The sequence below is a fragment of the Apodemus sylvaticus genome, chromosome 18, assembly GCF_947179515.1.
Source record: "Apodemus sylvaticus chromosome 18, mApoSyl1.1, whole genome shotgun sequence".
Lineage (NCBI taxonomy): Eukaryota > Metazoa > Chordata > Mammalia > Rodentia > Muridae > Apodemus > Apodemus sylvaticus.
The window spans coordinates 19655029-19676083 of NC_067489.1; the positions used below are offsets into that span (position 1 = coordinate 19655029).

At 42.1% G+C, this 21055-nt stretch overlaps 1 protein-coding gene across 3 annotated transcripts; it reads right to left on the reverse strand.

The window, feature by feature from the left end:
• Positions 1-2641: 2641 nt before the first annotated feature.
• On the reverse strand, positions 2642-19373 carry Ckap2 (cytoskeleton associated protein 2). 3 transcript variants are annotated; one of them, XM_052162181.1, is made up of 9 exons: positions 19236-19372; positions 11232-11313; positions 9597-9669; positions 8719-9509; positions 7737-7941; positions 6995-7165; positions 6223-6292; positions 3911-4151; positions 2642-3033 (listed from the first exon to the last, which is right to left on the reverse strand). In XM_052162181.1, exons 1-9 carry the CDS (start codon positions 19342-19344, stop codon positions 2790-2792), a joined length of 1986 nt encoding a protein of 661 aa, XP_052018141.1. In that variant the 5' UTR covers positions 19345-19372; the 3' UTR covers positions 2642-2789. The 3 variants fall into 3 exon arrangements, with proteins under 3 accessions (XP_052018141.1, XP_052018142.1, XP_052018143.1); XM_052162182.1 differs by lacking the exon at positions 19236-19372 and adding an exon at positions 18939-19052; XM_052162183.1 differs by lacking the exon at positions 6995-7165 and having other exon boundaries at positions 19236-19373.
• Between the last annotated feature and the right edge of the window lie 1682 nt (positions 19374-21055).

The window sequence follows — 21055 nt, forward strand, 5'->3', positions numbered from 1 at the left end:
GAGAGACAAACACTTTTTCTCACAAGACATAAGGCTGTTAGCCATTCCTTGAGGCAAAACTTTCTAATGAAATTGTTTTGTTGTCTCTTTAAAATTAGAAGCAAATGCTTTTATAATTATCAGAATGTAAAGCAAAAAAGCCAACCCTTTAAATTTACAATAATTTTATAGGGAGTAGACAGGCCAAATGTTAATGCTTTTATAGCCTCCTTGACCTTTCATAGATTTGAACTGTATTTTAACCCACACCTGGATAAGTCAAAAACCTTTTTTTTTTTTTTTTTTTTTTTTTTTAAAACCAAACACTCCCTAGGTGGGGCCTGTAAGGCAGAAACAATTTCTCAAAACTTCCTCACTAGCTTCCCCTGAGGCAGCTCTAAGCTTTGCATTAACTCAAATGTAAATTTTTTTTTTATCTGCCCTAGGATCCACCTTGAGTCCTTGGCAAGGACATTGTATGAGATTCCTCAAATGTAAATATCTTCTAATCTGAGCCTTAAGACCAGACCCAAACCTACAAGGACAATTTAAGGATTAAACAAAAGAAACCTGTAATTTCATGGTCAAAGGAACCTACTTGATATCAAATACATTTCTACAGAGATATCCTTTTTAATCTTGGAGGGTTAAATTTTGCTCCTACCATTGTAGCCTATAAACTTGTGGAAAAGAGGCAATGGGCCTCTAAAACCCATAGCTGTATCACTCTCAAAATTATCTTAATTACAAAATGTTAATTACGAGCCTGCAAACTGAAAACTGTAGCCAATGACACACTGATTTTTATTGTAACTCAATGTTTTCTTGCAATATTAGAGCACAATTGTAATTTTGGAAGCAAATCTCAATTTTAAACAATCTATTTTCTTTAAAATCAATGGCAAACACATATTTACAGCACAAGGTTTGTCTGCCAGTTCTTATGTTCAAGTGTATAACAGTGTAACTTATTAAAGAGACAATATTTTAAATCTTAATCTTCATTAAGTCTAATCTCCAGGCCAAGATTCACATGAAACACCATGCCAATTTAGGAGCGTCCCAAAGGCCTGTATTTCCTGGATTGCGTCATGCCACGTGGTGTTCAAAATGGCGACTACCCTAAACTACCAGCCTTAACCATCATGCCACGTGTTCAAAATGGCGACTACCCTAAACTACCAGCCTTAACCATCATGCCACGTGTTCAAAATGGCGACTACCCTAAACTACCAGCCTTAACCTGACTTTTGTTAATAACATTATACCTTTTAAATCATGTGCAGTGACTTAAGCCAATACTCTATAGTCAAGACATGCAAAATATACCTTTAAATCCAATTATAAACAAGAACAAAGCATGAGTGGCGTTAGGCCACGTGTAGTTAGTTAAGATAGCTCTAACACTGAATCACCAGTTTTTAAACTAACCTTTTCTTAATAACACTATACCTTTTACATAATAACCAATTAATTTATAACTCTTTAGTCAAGAAATGTAAAGCCTTATATCATTAAAACCAATTAAAAACAAGTATAAAGCGACTACATGAATTTCACAAGCCAAACCAAAGTCTTCCCAAATCTTGAGGTTTCTGGGCTTTAAGAGCGGCTTTTTCCCCAGCCATGTTTCTGTCTTGGGTGAGTGAGCTACGCTGCTGCAGCGTGGCTTTGAATCAATCCCCACACAAACTGTGGCTAGCTCAAGAGGTTACCAGCAGATGTAATCTTTACCAATTTTTTCTTTTTAACATGAAACAGTCATTCACACAAAGACACAGAGAGGACATAAACATACACATAGACAGTCGGTCGGTGCACCGGGACAAACACGGAAAGATACACAGAAAGTTAAGCGTGCTTGTTAAGCAATTGCATCCATTTTCCTCTTTAAACAGCTCTTAGAAGCTGTGGACATATGCCTATTTTTAAAAACCCCTTTCTTTTCGCCGAAATCAGCTCTTACGAGCTTTGGGCAAATGCCTACCAAATTCCTTCCCCATATTTCCCTATCTTATCAACCCAAGCAGTCCTGCGCTGGGTCCACGCAGTATGCTTGAAAAACTGTATCCATTCCTGCACTCACAACCATAGACACGAATTCACTAGCGCTAGTTTTGCCCTCTATGTTGCTTACCGTGCGGACACCATTAATTTTCACCTTTTCCACGAAGCTTCGCTGGATAGGGCTACCTCAAGAAATTCTCTCGTGCCAGGTCGTCCCACGTTCAGCGCCACTATGTAGCCGCCAGCAGCTACATGTAAACTGGGTTACCTGTTGAGAGAATTTTGGGGTCATAGGGAAGAGCGGCGAAAAGACCGTACGGCTAAGTCAATGTTCACTGATCAAAGCCGTAAACTTTAATGGCGCCGGACCTTTTAACAGTTTGGGCAAACCCTCCCCCCAGACTCCAGGCTGAGTTCCGGTGGAAGTTGTCTAGCTTCTCTTGGAGGTCTTCGTCTTGACTGCTCCGGCAGCTGGGTGGGTCACCTGTTTAATTCAGGAATCCCTATGCCTGGAAGAACAATGAACTTAACCTTTACTACGTGCACTCCACCCTAGGTGGAGCAGGATCCTGGCATTCTGGGAGAAGTTAACCTTGACCAAAGTCAAACTCTGACCAAGTGCAAGACTGCCCCAATATGGCTCTGTACATGACAGCTAACCTTACATTTTAAAAACACAATAAACAAGCTAATGAAGTTCACCTGTGCCATTCTTAGGCCGTGGACAACCTGAGACCTACTATGAAGCTGTCCACATGCACGGCACAGGAGTAATGACCGTAACTGCTCAGGATTTGGGACTGCTACTCCTCTTCTGCTGCCTCGCTCTCAAAGACCAGCGGGCACAGTGCAGCATTAGGACGGCAAACAAAAGCATCGCCCCCCAACTCAGACAACTGCTCCAGGGACGACACAGAAGGGTCATGGTCTTTTAACATGGCTGGCAGTTGCAAAGTCTTGTCTTGAATGCGCCGTGAACGTCTCACTGGTGTCAGAAACTTTAGCTCTTTAAATGTGGAATTTTTACCATGTTGCATCTTTTTCATACTGAAAAAGAAAACACAAAATTATTCAAAAGCATGTTCAAATTTATCTTACACTTCTCATAGGGTACTGCTATGTGGGACCCAGTGACAGGCTGTCTTATAGAAAGGGAGAGGGACTACTACAAGTCCCTAGAAGTAAGCAACCCTTCTATTTGCTGTTACAATCTGTGTTACAATCTGGACATGTGAGAAGCTCTAAAAAAAAAACCGTCTAATTTCTTAATTCCAAGCCCTCCATCCATAACTATACAGCAACAAATATAAACCAAAAATGTCTTAATCTTGAAAATGTCTGCAGGGAAGGACCCAGGTTTGAGTCCCAGCCACGACAGAGCAGCTCAAACTGTTCACTCCAGTAGCAGGGAAATTCCACACTCTTCTGGCTTCTGTGGTCACATCATTCATATGGTGCAAAGACACACACACACACACACCAAAATAAAGATACACACCCACAGGCACACCCACACACACACATCAAAATAAAGATACACAGGCACACCCACACACACACATCAAAGTAAATCCCAAAAAATTTACACAAAGCAATGCCTGGGAAAAGTGTTGGGTGGCACAGATGGCACATGGTGGGAACCCAAGGCTGGCTTTTGCAAAGGGACACCATGCAGGAAAGAACGAAGTCAATGCAGTAAGGGAAAGGTCAGGCATCGACGGCCTTTTCTCACACTGAAGCACGGTGGTCTGGGTTAGACTTCCATCCACAGCCATCTGCCTGCCACAGTCTCCCAGTGTGATGCAGTTACCCATGAGCCATCATATTCAGGGATCTGAGTTTGACCCTTAGCATTAACTTTTTTTTTAAAACAAAATTATCACTGGAGCATGAAGAAAGATGGCATTCTATTTTAAACATTTACCTTTGCAGCAGTGGTGTAGAAGATACATTATATCGAATTATGCAACCTGCTTCAGTTTTTGAGTCTGGGGTTGTTAAACCATTGGTTGGATCTTCTGTTTTGTTATCTTGATTGTCTTCACAAACCTCAACTTTTTCATGATGTTCACTCTCCCCTTTTGGTTTTCCTGATCCTGGATTAGCTTCAACATTTACTTCTTGGATATGTTCCTTGGTTGTATGTGCCTCTTCAATATTTTCTCCTATAGAAAAATTGAAGATTTAAACTATTTAAACACAATGTCAAAATGTCAGAGCCAAACTACATTGCCTAATCATTGTTTCCTATCTACACACTTCTGCCAACAATTTAACAAATATTTAATATCCCTTGTGCAGATACAAATTTAAGAATGGAACCATTCCAGTTCTTAAAACTATGCCATGAAAGACACAGATGAAGAACAATAGCCTATTAAAAGAGATAAAACCGTGTAAGCCAAATAAGAACAAAGGGTTGCTGGAACCTATAAAAAGGAATGAACGAGGCTAGTTTTATGTCATTTTGACACAGGCTAGAGTCATTTGGGAAGAGGAACCTCAACTGAGAAAATGTCCCCATAAAACGGGTCTGTGGCAATTAGGATGCAGTGAGAAAAGACAAAGTTTAAAGTGAAGCAGACTAGATTTAAAATTAGAGCCTCACTATTTAGCCCTGGCTGGCCCAAACCTTGCAATTTAGATCAGGCTGGCCTTTGTTTCCCAGGTGCCAGGATTATAGGTATGCGCCACCATACCCAGTTACACTTGAAAATCTGTTTGATTTTCATGGGTTTTTTTGTTTGTTTGTTTGTTTGGTTTGGTTTTTCAAGGCAGGGTTTCTCTGTGTAGCCCTGGCTGTCCTGGAACTCACACTAAAGACCAGGCTGGCCTTGAACTCAGAAATCCACCTGCCTCTGCCTCCCAAGTGCTGGGATTAAAGGCGTGTGTCACCACTGCCTGGAGATTTCCATGTTTTTAAGATTTACTTTTTATTTTGTGTCTGTGTGAGTATGTATGTGTCTGTATATATGTACATGCATATGGAGTTGCCTGTGCAGGCCAGAAGAGGAGTCAGATGCCCTGGAGCTGAAGTTATAGTAGAACTGAGCCACCTGACATGTGTGCTAGGAACCAAACTCAAGTCTTCTGTGAAAGCAGCTAATGCTCTTAATCGCTGAGCCATGTCTCCAACCTCAAGATGTAAAATTCTTAAGAGATATTGTATTGAATTCACTAATATAAAAAGACCTCTGGCCTTAATTATCAAGAAAGTTATTAAAGGTTCTATTCAAAGATATGTGGCATGCTGTGTCGCTAGTGTTTAGGAGGTGGACACTGAAGTAGGGAAAGGGACATAGAACTCTGAGACACTTGTACCCAGTACATAGCAGGCACCGCATCAGTACATAGACACAATGGTCAGGAATATTAGCCACTGCCTTTGCCCAAGTGCTGGAGCTGGATGGAGAGAAAGTCAAGAGAGAGAACATGATACCAAATGTGCAAGAAGGTGGGAAGGATCTAGAAGGAGGTGGGAGGGGAAGCCATGAAAGAAAAACTAGTCCAATATTTCTGCTGTATATATGTGTGTGTGTGTGTGTGTGTGTGTATGTATATATACACATATATGCATATATATAATATACACGAATATATATATACATATATACATGCACACATATATACATTCATATATATACATGCATACATACACACATGTCCTATAATGGCTACTGATATATGGATATTAATATACATGTATATGAGCAAACATATTCATATACATATACATTATTGATATGCTTGTATTTGGGTTTCTATGACTTCATGTTTGTAGTGCATTAAATTTTACTTATATTTAAAGTAGCCGATTACATACTTATTTACATTTTCTGTAGTAATACAGACATTATTTAATCACTATTTTAAAATCTTTTATAAAGCAACAGGAAGTACATGGTAGAAAGTGCAGCCATACTGAATTGGAAAGCACTCATACAAACCCAGTTGGGAATGCCTTGGGAAGAGGAAATCCAGGTGAGTTAAGAAATTATAATCAGGCGGGTAGTGGCGGCACACGCCTGTAATCCCAGCACTCTGGGAGCCAGAGGCAGGCGGATTTCTGAGTTCAAGGCCAGCCTGGTCTACAGAATGAGTTCCAGGACAGCCAGGGCTACACAGAGAAACCCTGTCTCGAAAAAAAACTAAAATTCAAAAAACCAAAAAAAAAAAAAAACCAAAAAAAAAAAAAAAACCAAAAAAACAAAAAACCAAGAAAAAAAAAAAACTTACCCGAATTGACTTTTTCTTGATTCTTCGTTGTTAGAATATCTATGATTATATGTCTCATTTCTTCAATAGGCTTAAATTTTTAAAGTGTTTTTAACAAAGAAAGAAATTTACATAGTCAAAATTTAGGTTATACAAATATTACAGTGAAAAGTTTTCCTATTTTAAAACAAACATTTGTTGTTAAGGTTGAAAATGGTTATGTCTTTCAACTTAATAGAGAAAGAAAAATGAACTTAAAGGACAGAATTTCAGTAACAATAAAAGTCTCATAATTTTTAGGCCCTTGATAACTAATAATGTTTGCTCAATACAAACAAAGGTAATGAACAGATGGAACATTATCATACATTCAATAGCTATTCATATTATCTAACAGGGTCTTTTAAGTTCTAGTTGTATTTTATGTCTCATACTATTCCTATTAAATTCCTATCTGAATATCTTTTTTTTAAAATGTATTTGTATAAGTACTCTATCTGCACATACACCTGCATGCCAGAAGAGGGCATCAGATCACACAGATGGCTGTGAGGAACCACATGGTCACTGGGAATTGAACTCAGGACCTCTGGAAGAGCAGTCTATGCTCTCTTCTATGGTCTCAGAAGACCATGTGTCTTCTGCCCTACTACTCAAGTCCTTCTGTTTCCTTTAAGTAGTCATTAGAACCACACATAAGATCACAACTGCATCAAGCTGCACTATTATGTGCTCCAAAATAACTTGGAATTGTAAAACTGAAGATTTTGATCAAAAGACATTTTGATCTTACCTGAGCCCCTGCCAGAATGGCCTTCTCATAGATTGAGATAATATTTTCAATAGGACTTGTGACTGGTTCAATACGTACAAGACATATCCAATACTTGACAAGTTTTTTAGCATCTGGAATATTATGAATCAGGTCATTCAATGTAGCTAAAATTTCTTCTTTGGGGCATCCCTAAAATACCAAGAAATAAAATGTGAGCTACAAACTATAAATAACTAATAATCTGACTATAACCAAGAATAGTGAACAATATAAAAAGCTGACAGAAGGAGCTGGAAACAGGGCTCAGCAGTCAAGAGTACTTGATATTCCACGACAGTAACCAAGTTGGTGGTTCTTACCACCCACACTGGGCAGCTTCACAACTGACATTATATAACCTCCAGATTCGGTGGACCCAACACCTTCTAGCCTCTGCTGCCATCTGTATATATGTAGTATACATAAACTTATTTCAGTACATAAATAAAATAATAATAATGTTAATTTAAAAAATCATATGCAAAGATAAAACTCTACCAAGAGGGCTGGAGAAATGGCTCAGCATTTAAGAGCATTAACTGTTCTTCTAGAGGATCTGTGTGCAATTCCCAGCAAACACATGGTGGCTCACAACCATCCCTACTTCCAGTTCCAGATGCTCTGACAGTATTTTCTGGCATCTGCAGGCACCAGGAATGCACATGAACAAAAAGCCAGAGACAGTAAAAACAAACAAACAAACAAATGAAAAAGGCTCTACCTTATTAATGAGGTTCAGGCATTCAGAAATTGTTTGGTTTACTTTTTCCGTAAATAATCTCTGTTCATCTTCTTCTGCCATGGTAGTCCAAAAGGACCCAACTGGGTTTTCATTTTGTCCCTTTGGCTCAGCCTGGGTGACCACTGAATGAGGAGGCCTTTTTAACACCTTTCCCTTGCCAGTTTTCCACTCGGTCATCTGAGCTCTACAACCAGAAACAGCACACAAGCATTCCTTAGATTCTGAAGACAGCATTCTGCTAAGAGGTGGATAAATATAGTTCAAAGCCGGGGCTGGAGAGGCAGCTCAGCAGCCCCAGCCACACTTCCAGAGGCCCTGGTTTGATTCCTAGCACCACATGGTACATTACAACCATTTGTAACTCCAGTTCCGGAGGATCTGACATCCTCTTCTGGCCTCTGGGAGCACCAGGAACGCACAATGTGCAAAGACACACATGCACATAAACCACCCAAGTCAATACATAGTTGTAAACGGGTGGAACCTATTTGTTTGCAGTGGTGAACTCTTGAACAAAACAAGACCATATGTTGGAACTGGGGAGACGGCTAAGGGATTAAGAGTGGTTACTGCTCTTGCCAGAGGAACAAGGCTTGGTTTCTTACACCAACATCAGGAGGTTCACAACCACCTGAAACTCCACCTCCAGGGCAGCCAATGCTCTCTCACACATATACAGAGGATAATAAATAACACCTCCAAAAGAAGTCAAGAATGTATTTTTAAGTGAATAAATTTTAAGTATTTCTCAACTATTTTTAATTGTCCAGCTGAGATCAAAAGCAACCAGTAAACCACAATTAAACACATAATTTTTTGGTCTTGCTGTTGCATACATAAATCTGCCTGTGAGGCAGAAAATAATACAGAAATTCTAATACGTTCAAGGAAGCTACAAGCTAAATTCACAGATGGTATTCTAGTGAAAACTAAGAAAACAAAGTGAGCTTCATCTACTCACTTCCTCTGTGCTGTGGCGTCTTTGGGCAGAGCCACTCCTGCGATGGTGTATCTGCGCTGGTCAGTATCTTTTGACTTTACAATCTGTCTGGTATTAGATGAATTAGTCCTGGTTACATCTTTAGATGTTATGCTTCTTGATGGGGCCTTGTTGTCTCTTTTTGTGTCCTGAGAAGAACCGGTTTTGACAACAGACACAACTGGTTCGGATCGAAGTGACCCTCTGCTGACACTGGCCAGGGGCCTGCTGAGGCCCTGTTTCGCAGTGCCATGGGTCCCACTGTGGAGGCTTCGGATAGGTGGTCGCACAAGTGCGCTCTTTGACGAGGTGCTCGCAGACTTAGTGTTGGCAGACTTGGTGGCAGCAGCTGTATTTGAGGCTCTCACACTGACAGCGTTTGCAGGCTCACACTGAGCCTTTGTGGCTTTAGACACAGTAGTGGGAAGTTTCTTGGTTGCTGTAAGAGTCTCGCCTTTGACATTTGGAAGCTTTCTAAATGAGTTAATCTTAGACTGAACAACCTGGCCATGATAATAGCCAAGCACTCGTTTTTTAGACATGTCAGTGTCTTGTTTTGGCTTCTCTGCAGTCATTTGCATCTTTTTATTGTCTTTATGGTGACGTGCCTGGTCTAAAGTCACAGTCTGGCCTGAGGAAGCATCTCTCGTTGACAGTAACTGCACAGCTTGAATATTATCCTTCAAGTTATGTATTTCCGAGGTGGTTACTTCTCCAGCTTTTAATGGAATGCAGTTTTCCTCAACTATACTTCCAATATTTTCTTTATCAGCCTAAAAGAGTTAAAAGAAAACAATATCTGAGAACCCATCTCTTCATAAAGAGTGTTGGAAGGTCTGAGAGCTAGACACATATCTTACCACTTCTGTTTTGAGTTTCACAACTTTTTTCCCTTCTTGGACCTGATCCTCAGATGTAATCATTTTCTCATCTCTATTGTTAAAAGAAAAAAAATTATTTCAGTACAAAGGAAATGTGCTTTTAGGGAAGAGGCAAGAGTATCTAATAACTAATTTCCGAGCCCTCATGAACAAACTAAGCAGATGTCCATTACTAAGCTCATTCAAGGCCCCATAATCTTAAATTGTAAATTGAAGCATAAAATAAATTAAGATTTGGTTATTCTAAGCAAAATATAGTTAATGGAGTAAACAAGATGGGTCTTAGCCCAATTTTTTTAAGCTATAGACTAGTATAATATCTGACTAACCTTAGCAAAATGATACCAATTGTGCATAAAAATCAAGGTAGGAAATAAAATTCTGTCAATTAGACACTCCAGTAATTCTAAAAGAGTCACAAATTCAGTGTATGCTAAAATGTGTGTATAGTGTTACTTGGTAGAACTGATAAAAGCTGTTATTTTTATAACTAATAAAACTTTAATTCCTACTGACTACAGAGTAAGATTAATATCCTCAAACTCTGCTTTTCTATTGGATGAAATCTACCCACACGGAGGGTTACCTGGTGTCCTCAAAGTCACTGATTCAAATATTTGTCACACCTGAAAGATTCTTGTTTTGTTTTGCTTTGCTTTTGTTTGTGAGACAGGGTCTCTCTATTTAGAACTCAGCTCTGTAGACCAGGCTGGCTTTCAGCTTACAGAGATCCTCCAGCTTCTGCTGAGTGCTGGGATTAAAGGCAAGTGATAACCACTCCAAGCCTTAAAAGATTCTTTTGCTGCAACATCTACACTACTGCTTGACCAAACAACTAGGCAATGTAGCCTGAGAGACACATGGAATTATCCATCTCAGCTGCAGTGATGCCACCCCATGATCTGTACTTGGGGAAAGAAGAAACTCAAGTTTGAGACTTGAGTGTTTAGAATGCAGACTTTCAAAACCAAACACCAGTGTTGACAGCACAGCATAGGTCCTAAGTCAATATTTCAGTACACATATATACACTTTGCTCTAAAACTCTTTCCTCTTGGACCTGTGAGAGGGCTCAGCAGAGGCAGGTGACTGCCACAATTGCATTCACCGAGCACACACACCTGAAGGCTACTTTGGCCTGCACATGTGTACAGTACCTTGAATACTGGTAGTATTCAAGTAGGTGAACAAAAATTAATTGCTTCCCTTTAAGAGTTTGAACCTATATGCAAAACAATGATCTAGTGCATCACCCACATAAACTAGCCATTGGTACAAACCGAGATGTGCTCAAAGTGCTGTCACACACCAGAATTTTGAAGACTTGATACGGAGAGGGAGGGCATAAGGCCATAATACTTTTTCTTTTGAGGTGCCGAGGGGTAGCAAGCATTCTACTACTAAAATACATTTCCAGACCAATTAATACTTTTAAATATCACATGTTAAAAATGATAATATCTGGAATCATAACTGGGTTAAGTGTTAAAATTTATTTCATTTTAAAGTTAAATATGGTTAGTAGGAAAGTCAAAATTACAAATGGGGTGCATGTTAGGTTCTTGGTCCACAGCTCTAATGGAGTTCTCCAGAACTAATTAAACTTGACCTCACCTGGATATCTGATTTTCTTGTTGGTATGGAAACATTGTTTTTCGTATTAACAGATATTCCTTGAGTTTTTGTTTTCTTTGTTCTAGAAAGGAAGGAGTAACAAAGTCAACTTTAGTTAAAACATCAACTATTGTTAAGTAAAAGGTTATTTTTCTTGGGAAAATTATTTTGAGGTAGTGTTTTCTATATTGATATTGGTGAAGAGAAAATTCAAAATAATAGAACTGATGTTATAAGGATTTCTAATGGATTTGCTTAGGAGACATTAAATCATACAAAGTCCTGGTCTACCACACAAGTCCCTTGTCCTCTAATCCGTGAGAACATAATTCTGCCAGGAGGGCAAGACGACTCTCGGTAACAACTATTGAGAAAAAAGAAAAAAAGCGTACTTAAATAGTTCTAGCAAACTCTTTGCTGTATCAATCTCCCAGTAGGCAGACTTACAGTCTTTCAGTTGTTAAGCTGGAGCCAAGACCTGAGCCAGATTTAACAATGACAGCATATATAAAATGCACTAGCCTACAGGGTATTTAAGTTGTTGAAATCTTCTCTTCAAAGCCAGTTCTTCTTTGGACATCAGTCAGAGCTGGACAAGTGCTATTAAGAAGCATTCTCTTCATTAGTCCCTAGGTTAGTACAGAGCGATTCCTCACTGGGAAAGCAGGTTATTTCTATAACAAATATGCAGGTTCCCAGTGTGCCCTTCTACGCCACCCTCTGTGCCACTGGAGAGGAGTCCTGGGAGAGTGCTGCCAACCTGTTTCTGCACTTCCTGAGGGCACTCCAAACTCTCCAGACTCTGATCTGCAGCCCAGGCTCTTTCAGAGACAAAGCTCAACAGGAAGCCGGCAGGATACGGTAAAATGGCAAGACTGGCCCCCAGGTCTCAACCAGGCCCCAACCAGGCCCCGCCCTATAGGGGAGAAGAGGGCTCAGAAAGCCCTAAGGAAGCTTCCTAAGAGGGCTGACGGTAAGGTTTCCCATTAAGAAAACAGTGGAGTGCTTTTCAGATGGCACTGACTGCTCTTCTGAAGGTTCTGAGTTCAAACCCCAGCAACCACATGATGGCTCATAAACATCCTTAATGAGATCTGATGCACTCTTTTGGAGTGTCTGAAGACAGTTACAGTGTACTCACATATAATAAATAAATAAATCTTAAAAAAAAAAAAGGAAAGGAAAGTTAACAGTGAGAGGGAATGGTGTGCCCTTGGATTGACTGTGTGAGGGAAAGGGCTGCCTCTTCTGCAGCCAGGGGAAGTCTCCTGCAGAGACCCACTTTTTCCCCAGGCAGGGGAAGAACTTTCTTTGACAAAATCAGCTGCCTGTTCAGCTGGATTGTGCCACATAACTAGACTGCAAAGCCGCCTTCATCCTGGAAGCCTGCTCCATCTGTGCTCCCAGATAGGAGCTCCTTCCCGGCCCCTCTCTCTGGCACAAAAGGTGCATTTAAAACTTGAGGCTCCCTTCATAGAGAGGAAGGAGTTCTGAATCTTGCTCAGAACAAGAAAATGGCTCTGGGTTTTTTAAAAAGAAAAGGAAGGGCTCCATTGGTAGGTTACTCTAATGGCCCTTATAGTCTTCTCCACTGAGCCCTACCCGGGCTAAATACTGGCTAAGACCCCTGGCAGCCTTGCCAGCCAGGGCCGCCCATCTCAGAGTGGTCTCTCCAGCTTTTCTGCGCTGCAGAGCCCTTTAGCTGTGGTCTCCAGAGGGAGACTGAAGGTCTGAAGGCACTGTCCGCTGAATCTCCAAGCCTGCTTCCTCTGTTTTCTACAGACACCTACGAAGTCCTTATGGGTATAGAGTTCACTGGGCTCCTCTGGCTTAGAAAGAAATACCTTTTGGGTATGGGTAACGTTGGAAAAGTCCCAAACTGGCTCTGGGGGGTGAGATTTGGCCTGCGCACTTCAGGCTAGCCTCTGACTCTGTGACAGGAACAGGGCAGCCCAGGGAAAAGTCACTGTGTGCTTGAGAACAGCTAAAAGGTAAATTATGTCCCAAAGAGGCTACTATTATTAATTAGCTCATGGTAGGAAGGTACCTATAATGAAATAGATAATGGGAAACATACACACGGAGAGGATCTCTCACTAGTAACTCCAGCAAGACAGAGCTCCCTCAGCTCCATTCTGTCAGAGGATGTGAACATGAAATTAAAGCCCTGTATACTGTGTGAGTCATAAAGGCTTTACGTCTTATGTTTTCTGTAAGGTTTGCCTGGAAATTTACGGGGCCTAATGTCTTAACAGCATGCTCACAGGTAGCATTAATTTATTGCATTCTCTATGTGTGTAGTTTGGATTCAACTTTCCTTTATTAAAGTGATGATGCATAATGCATTTTAGCTAAAGGACAGCCATCCTCAGAACTCCAGCTGTGTCTATTAAAATAATCATGACTGGACTTGTTAAATGTTAACATCCCTTCAAGAAGATGGTCAAGGTCAGTGTACCTCCCCTGAGTATCCAGGCCAGAACAGCATGAGGCCTGAGGTTTCTGGAGATGGGGTATAAGGACTGGGAAAACCTGTGGGGGGGGGAGGCGAGGGGGGCACTTAAGGAGCTTTGGGAATGCTGCTATATTTAGTGGGTAGGCCTCAGGGGAAAATAGACACCCACACATACACACACCTCTTTTAAGGAAATTTTCTCAGAGCAAATGATAAGTTTATTTGTTATGATTATGCCTCACGGTAATTTCTTGCTTGTTTCTTTTTTTTTCTTTCTTTCTTTTTTCTTTTTTTTTTTTTTTTTTTTGGTTTTTTGGATTTGGTTTCTCTGTATAGCCCTGGCTGTCCTGGAACTCACTCTGTAGACCAGGCTGGCCTCGAACTCAGAAATCCGCCTGCCTCTGCTTCCCAGAGTGCTGGGATTACAGGCGTGCGCCACCACCGCCCAGCTGATTACAATTTCTTAACTCACCTGGATTTCCTCTTGTTTCATTTTGATACAGGGTTTCTCTGTGTAGCTCTGGCTGTCCCATAAAAGTCCAGGCTAGCCTCAAAATCAGAGGCCTGCCTCCACCTCCCAAGAGCCAGAATCTAAAGGTGTACACCACCACGCCCAGCCTGAGGTTTACATTTTTTTAAATTGTCTAGTCTAGGTGACAGGTATGTAAGATTTAAGATAACTCAGTGTTCCCAATGACTGTAAAATGGTTTGCAGTCTAAAACTACAATCACAAATGCTTAGCCCTCTGAGAACTCTACCCCCTTGTCTGACATTATTTATAGAGAGTCTTCTCTCATTCAAGGTTATGGCTGTCTCTAAAATTCTTTCTCAGGATCAGTGAGATGATAAAAGAAAATATATAAATTTGAAGTTATATCTCTAAGAAAAGGTTAAATTCTTTTAGATAGAATAAGTCAAATAAATAAAAAGAGACAAACCATCAAAGCTTAAAGCAAAGTCACAGTAGGCCTGACTATGTTAAACCGGACTTATAAAGGATGACTTAAGACAGGATACTCAATGGTCACAATGACTGCTCCTATAGACACAACAAGGTCTACTCACATTAACAAAAGCTGACTTAGAGCTGCAGGTCGTGTCCCGTGTGTCTCTGCTCGTGTGTCTCTGCTAACTTGGTTAAGCTTTAGATATCTGAAGAAGCTGTGGTAAAAATTAACTGTACAACTTTTATTCTCTTGTGACAACCAATCCTCCTGTTCTCCGCTATAATTACTTTTGTGATAAAATAAGTTTCTTAATATAAACGGCCTTATAAGTTGACTTAGATTTTTTTGTTTGTTTGTTTTTTGGATTTTTTGTTGTTTTTGAGGCAGGGTTTCTCTGTATAGTCCTGGCTGTCCTGGAATTCACTATATAGACCAGGATGGCCTCAAACTCAGAAATCCGCCTGCCTCTGCCTCCCAAGAGTGCTGGAATTACAGGCGTGCGCCGCCACCACCCGGCTGACTTAAAAGATTTTTTTAAAACTACACTATACAGTTTCTCCATGGACTGTACTTATCATATAAAGTATGTTACCTTGGTATTTATTTAAAGGGCTTCAATTCAAAAAATTGTCATTTTTAAGGCTCAGAAACCTTAACAGATAAATTACCTTAGCTTACAAACCCTAATTTTGTGAGAGTTGCTAATTTATTATAAACTGTTAAAAACAAAAGTAATCTGGACATAAAAGTCGTAAGAGATTAAATGGCGGGGTCATAACACAAGCCTTTAAGCATAGTGTTTTGGTGAGGCAGGAGTTCGGTGATCAAGGCCAGCCTGGTCTCCAGAGTAAATTCTAGAACTGCCAGGGTTATGCTGAGAGGCTGTCTCAAAGTAAAATAAAAAATAAAAAAGTGATTAAATATCTTTTATGTGTGCAAAATTGTGTTTGTAGTCACACTAAATACAAATGTAATTCAGTACAGAGACAAAAGGGAGGGACCAATTTATATCCCACATTACAATATCCCACATTACATACGCTTCTGTAATCTATTTTCAAAATTAAACTTGAGCAAGTAAAGCAAAGAAAGTTTAATATAAAATATTCAAAATATGTACATAAAAAAACAAACAAGCCAGGCTGGTGGTGCACACCTTTAATCCCTGCACTTGGGAGGCAAAGGCAGGCGGATTTCTGAGTTCAAGGCTAGCCTGGTCTATAGAATTCCAGGACAGCCAGGGCTACACAGAGAAACCCTGTCTCCAACCCCCCCCCCCAAAACAAACAAATTAGTTATGGAAAATTAAATGCTCAAGTAAAATGGCTTAAATCGAGCGGACACTTGCTGGTCAGGTTTGAGGGGACTTACTGTGAGGGTGGTCACAGCAGGAGTTGCAGGCTAACCTCATCACCGAATATGGATGCGTGGGGAAGTAAGACGTGCCAGAGTCTGCAGCTCACATCTCCCAGTGTGCACACCAGACCAGGAAAGTCTCCTCCCTATCTACTCCACATGCCTCACCTGACAGGCAGATGAATTCTCTCACCCAAAGGAGGGTCTTAAGAGTCTGCACCTACATCCTAACTGTGTCCAGCAAAGACGACCACATTTCACTCACTGGCTCCCGGACTGACAGAGGGTGCTGAGAATGGGGGATCTTTTACCTATGCCAGCCGGCCAACTGGCATGAGACCCGCATGCTAGGTCAATCTGCCAAGTCTTCTACCCTGGCTTGCCGTTCTCCTCTTAGCAGAGGTTGAGAGGCCAGGCTGAGAGGCCAACGCCTGATTGTGTGAGGTGTCCCCAACCCCAGGAGAGTTTAAGATAACATGAGGCAGAGCCTCTGTCACAGTCAACGCAGCAGGCTGAACGCCGGGCACTTATTTAAACAGTAAGTTGCAGGTGCGGATCCATGGCGCCAGGGTAAAGAAAGCAACACGTGGCTGGAGAGATGGCTCAGTGGTTAAGAGCATGGACTGCTCTTCCAGAGGTTCTGAGTTCAATTCCAAGCAACCACACGGTGGCTCACGACCATCTGTAATAGGATCTGGTAATCTCTTCTGGTGTGTCTGAAGATAGATACAGTGTACTCATATACAAATAAATAAATCTTAAAAAAAAAACAAAACAAAAACAAGCAACAATGTCAAACCAGCCTCTCAGAGCTGACAGAAAACAGCTCTTCAGCCCAGTTCCCACTGCAAACCCGAAAACCAGGACACACAGTAGAAGCCTGAGGAATCCCACAGGAGACTTCTGGAGATGGGAATCACAAAGCCCTGCCCTCCTTCTGGATTCACAATAATACTGGCCATAGGTTTCCCCCAGGGCTAGCCACCAAGGCTCCCCAGGACTGAACTCTGACACAAAAGAGTTTTACTAGCTCTGTCATATCCGGTAAGAATAGGTTTGTAAGCAGTTTTCTGATTTCTTTAGTGAGTTACTAGTTGATAGTTCTAGATGACATCAAATTTTTCTGAAAATAAATAGAGCTTTACAACTCTGTAAAAGGCCTAAATCTACACACTGCAAAGGGGGCAGGTGTCTATCTCTCTATTTGAATAAAGAGTGCTGTTACCACAGTAACAAGCCAGGAATAGTTAGAAGCACAATAAAACAGGCAAAGTTTCAAATGGCTACTAGAATTAAAAAGCCTGGTTTATGCCTTTAACAGCCCTCTTCCTTCTGATCCTATCAGGCCTATCATTTCGACCAGGCATTCTGAACTTTAGAGACAATTTGCTGCCCCTCAGGCAGTGGCCCTGGGCTGGGTGGTAAAGACAGGATGACCCTGAGTGCTCAGAACCCTGTGACACAGAATTTTATTTTCTTTTACTCAGGTTTTCAGAGACAGGGTATCTCTGTGTAACCTCGGCTGTCCTGGAACTCACTCTGTACACCAGGATGGCCTTGAATTTAGAGATCTGCCTGACTTTGCTTCCAAGTGCAGGGACTAAAGGTGTGTGCTACCACGCCTAGGAAAACAGAATTTTAAACTGGAGCTTTAATAAAAGATTCTTAAAAACTCTAGCAGGTAGGGTGTGTGTGTGGGGGAGGGGGGGAGATGATGAGCAACAAATATTCTGAAAAGAAAAGCACTGGTAATAATTCTGACAATATCTTTGCTGTGTTGACCACGTGGCCAGACTTACTAGTCCTCCATCTCTGTTTAAATTGTTCAGCGTGTAGCCTGGGGTGGGGCCTAAAGGAGACTGAAGGATGAGAGCAGTGTGAAATGCACACTGCCTACCTCAGGAAGCAGAGGCAGGCAGATCTCTGAGTTCGAGGCCAGCCTGGTCTACAGATCAAGTTCCAGGACAGCCAGAACTATGGAGAAACCCTGTCTCAACACAGCAACAAAAAAACAGACAACACAAAAGCACCAGTCTACAGTGCATCTAGAGCTATTGAAATCCTTTAGCCAAGGTTAGCCAGAAAGGACAACTGCCACTACAGAGCTTTACCTCCAGGAACCACTAAGGGTGTGGAGTGACTCCTCCCTGGGAAAATATATTATTTCTCTAATGACACAATAGGAAATGTCTCAATTTAGAGAAATGTTCCCATTAATCAGGAGTTACACACAAGGTGCTGTTCTAGGGTTACTATTGCTGTGCTGAAACACCCTGACCAAACCAACTTGGGGAAGAAAGGATTCATTTACTCACAGTTCCATACTACAGTTCATCATCAAAAGCAGTCAGGGCAGGGACCTGGTGGCCATGAAGGAGCGCTGCTACAAGGCTTGCTCGGTCTGCTTGTTTTTTTTGTTTTGTTTTGTTTTGTTTTGTTTTGTTTGTGTTTTTTTTGTTTTTTGTTTTTTTTTTTAGCACTCAGGACCAACAGCCCAGGGGTGGCACCGCCCACAATGGGCTGGGCCCTCCCGCCCCCATCAATCACTAATCAAGAAGATGCCCTACAGGCTGGCCTACAGCCTGCCCGATCTTATGGGAAACATTTTTCTCAATTTAGGTTCCCTCCTCTCAGGACTCTAGCCTGTGTCTCTAGTCGACACAAGTTTGGCCAGAGTGACGCTCACAACCGCTCTGCAATAAGAACGCTGAGGCTATAGCTCAATGACAGAACATTTCCCTAGCATGTACAAAGTCCTGAGGTTCATCCTCTCAGATAAATAAATAAGTACATAAATAAATAATCAACAAACAACAAGCATCAAACGTCCTAATCGTGTGAAAATCGCAAGGAACAACATTTCAATACATGGGTCCAGAAAGTCGGTCTACCAGAAACAGCTGTGTAGAGATGTGATACCAGTCACAACCGAATTCTGACCAACTTACAGAATTAGGTTGGGTGAGAAAGTTTTCCATATTATTGCTGCAGACCATTCAACTCCAGTTTTCCAAAACGTCCAGGACATCATGCAAACAGCCCCAAGCCTCACCTTCCGGTTCCAAGCTCCGAGAAGGGAGAACCGGCGCGCAGGCGCAGTCGGGGGTCCGGGCAGCCCCGCCCCCGCCCCATCAGACCCCGAAGATAAACCGCTGCCCCCGTAGGAGCCGGACCGCGCGCTACCCTCGGCAGCCACCCAGGCTCTCAAAGAGAGTTAGCGGCCGAGGCCCCGTGCCGCCGCTCACCTCTGAAGGCCGGCTGGTCTCGCTTGGTCGGGGGCAGCTGCAGATCCCGGGGCACCGGCAAGGATTTCCTCACAGCCCGGCCAAGACAGCGTTTCCTGGACTCTGCCATCTCTTAAGTCGCGCGCCTCAGCGCCGGCGTGGATTGAACTGGCCAATGAGCGCGGAGGGGCGGGGCCTGGCCGAGGGGCGGGGCTGTCCCAGAATCTGTAAAGTTGGCAGCCGGCGAGAAATTTCAAAATCAAACGATGCTATTCCAACTGGATGGATGACGCCGTTGGAGCGGGCTTGTTGAGTCCTCAGGAAGTAGCCGGACTAGAGTTGACAAGTCAGGACATGTCTGTCTTCAGACACAGCCCAAAGGAAGCCAAAGGACAGCAGATGGCTGCACCTGTCAAAAAGCTGGTGGGATCCTTAGGGATGAGGCTCAGCGCGTTCCAGAGGACAAGTTTCCAAATGATCTTTGGCGCTGTGTAACAGAATTAGGTTGCGATTATATCTCGCAAGCGAGATGATGAGCTCAGATGTCAGGTGTCTCATGTTTGCACAAAATCTTAAGTTGAGATCTACCTTTGTGCTGTTTTTATTGTATTGAAAATCTAGCTATGTAGCACAGGTAGGCCTAGAACACGCTTACAATATTCCTTGGCCTCCTGAGTGCTAAGATTACAACTCTCTGCCCAGATCTTTCCATGCATTTATATATGCATTTGTGAAATGCAAACAAGTGTAGGAGACAGTAAAAGAAAACTGAGGATATAACCCTCTGCTCTTTCAAGGCAGATATAATTCTGTGAAGATAAACCTGTGGTACTTTATAAAAAGATAAAGGAGAGAAGGAATATGTTTTGGTGGATGTGTCGTCAGGTATGGGGGAAGGGGGTGCCTCCGCGGGCCCATCGTTATAGAATAGAATAGAATTTATTCAGAGGATGGGAGGGGAGTTAAGAGAGTAATAGAGACAGAGAAAGGCAGAGAGAGAGGAGAGGAATAGAGGAGCAGAGGTTGGCCATGAGCCGTGAAGAGAAAGGGGGAAGGGGTGAGAGGAAAGAGCAGGAGCAAGAAGGCAAGGCGAGCAGCCCCTTTTATAGTGAGTCAGGCTTACCTGGCTGTTGCCAGGTAACTGTGGGGCGGCGCTTAGACAAAATGCTAAGAAAACCAACTCTCGTTGGACAATTTGCCCTTGTTTGTATATTTAGGTGTGCTGCCATAATCTTTCACACCCATCATTTAAACATGTCACCAGCATAAAACCCAGACACACTGACAGTGGCGGTTCACTCCTGTACTCCCTCAGAAAGATGACCTGTGCGAAACATTTCTAGGAAAAAGATACATCTTCAAACTGATTAACTCATTGGAACCTCAAAGGTTGTGGAGAGGTTGGGATGTTGCAGGACCAGGGCCCAGATACAATTTATCTTGGGCTATCTGTAATCCATTAAATAGCCATCTCTTGCCAATCTCAAGATAGCAAACTATATCAGCCAAACCTCACCCCAATCCCCCACCTCAGACTTTAGGACACCATATTGGAGGCCATGCTTTTTTTTTTTTTTTTTTAAAGTAAGGGAGAAGAACTGGAGGTTGGTCTGGTGCTGCTAGGTATTCGAATGCTAAATACCAGCTCCCAAGATCTGGTCGTACCTAAATGTACACCCAGAGAGGCTATGTAAATCTTGCTCCCCAATTTAAAGTTAATAAAAGACTAGAGCCTGTGATTGGGCTGTAGAGAGAGAAAGACGGGATATGAGGATCCCGTGAGGGGGTGTAGTCTCAGGAGAGACCAGGAGAAGGAGAAAGGAGACAAAGGGAGGAGCAGG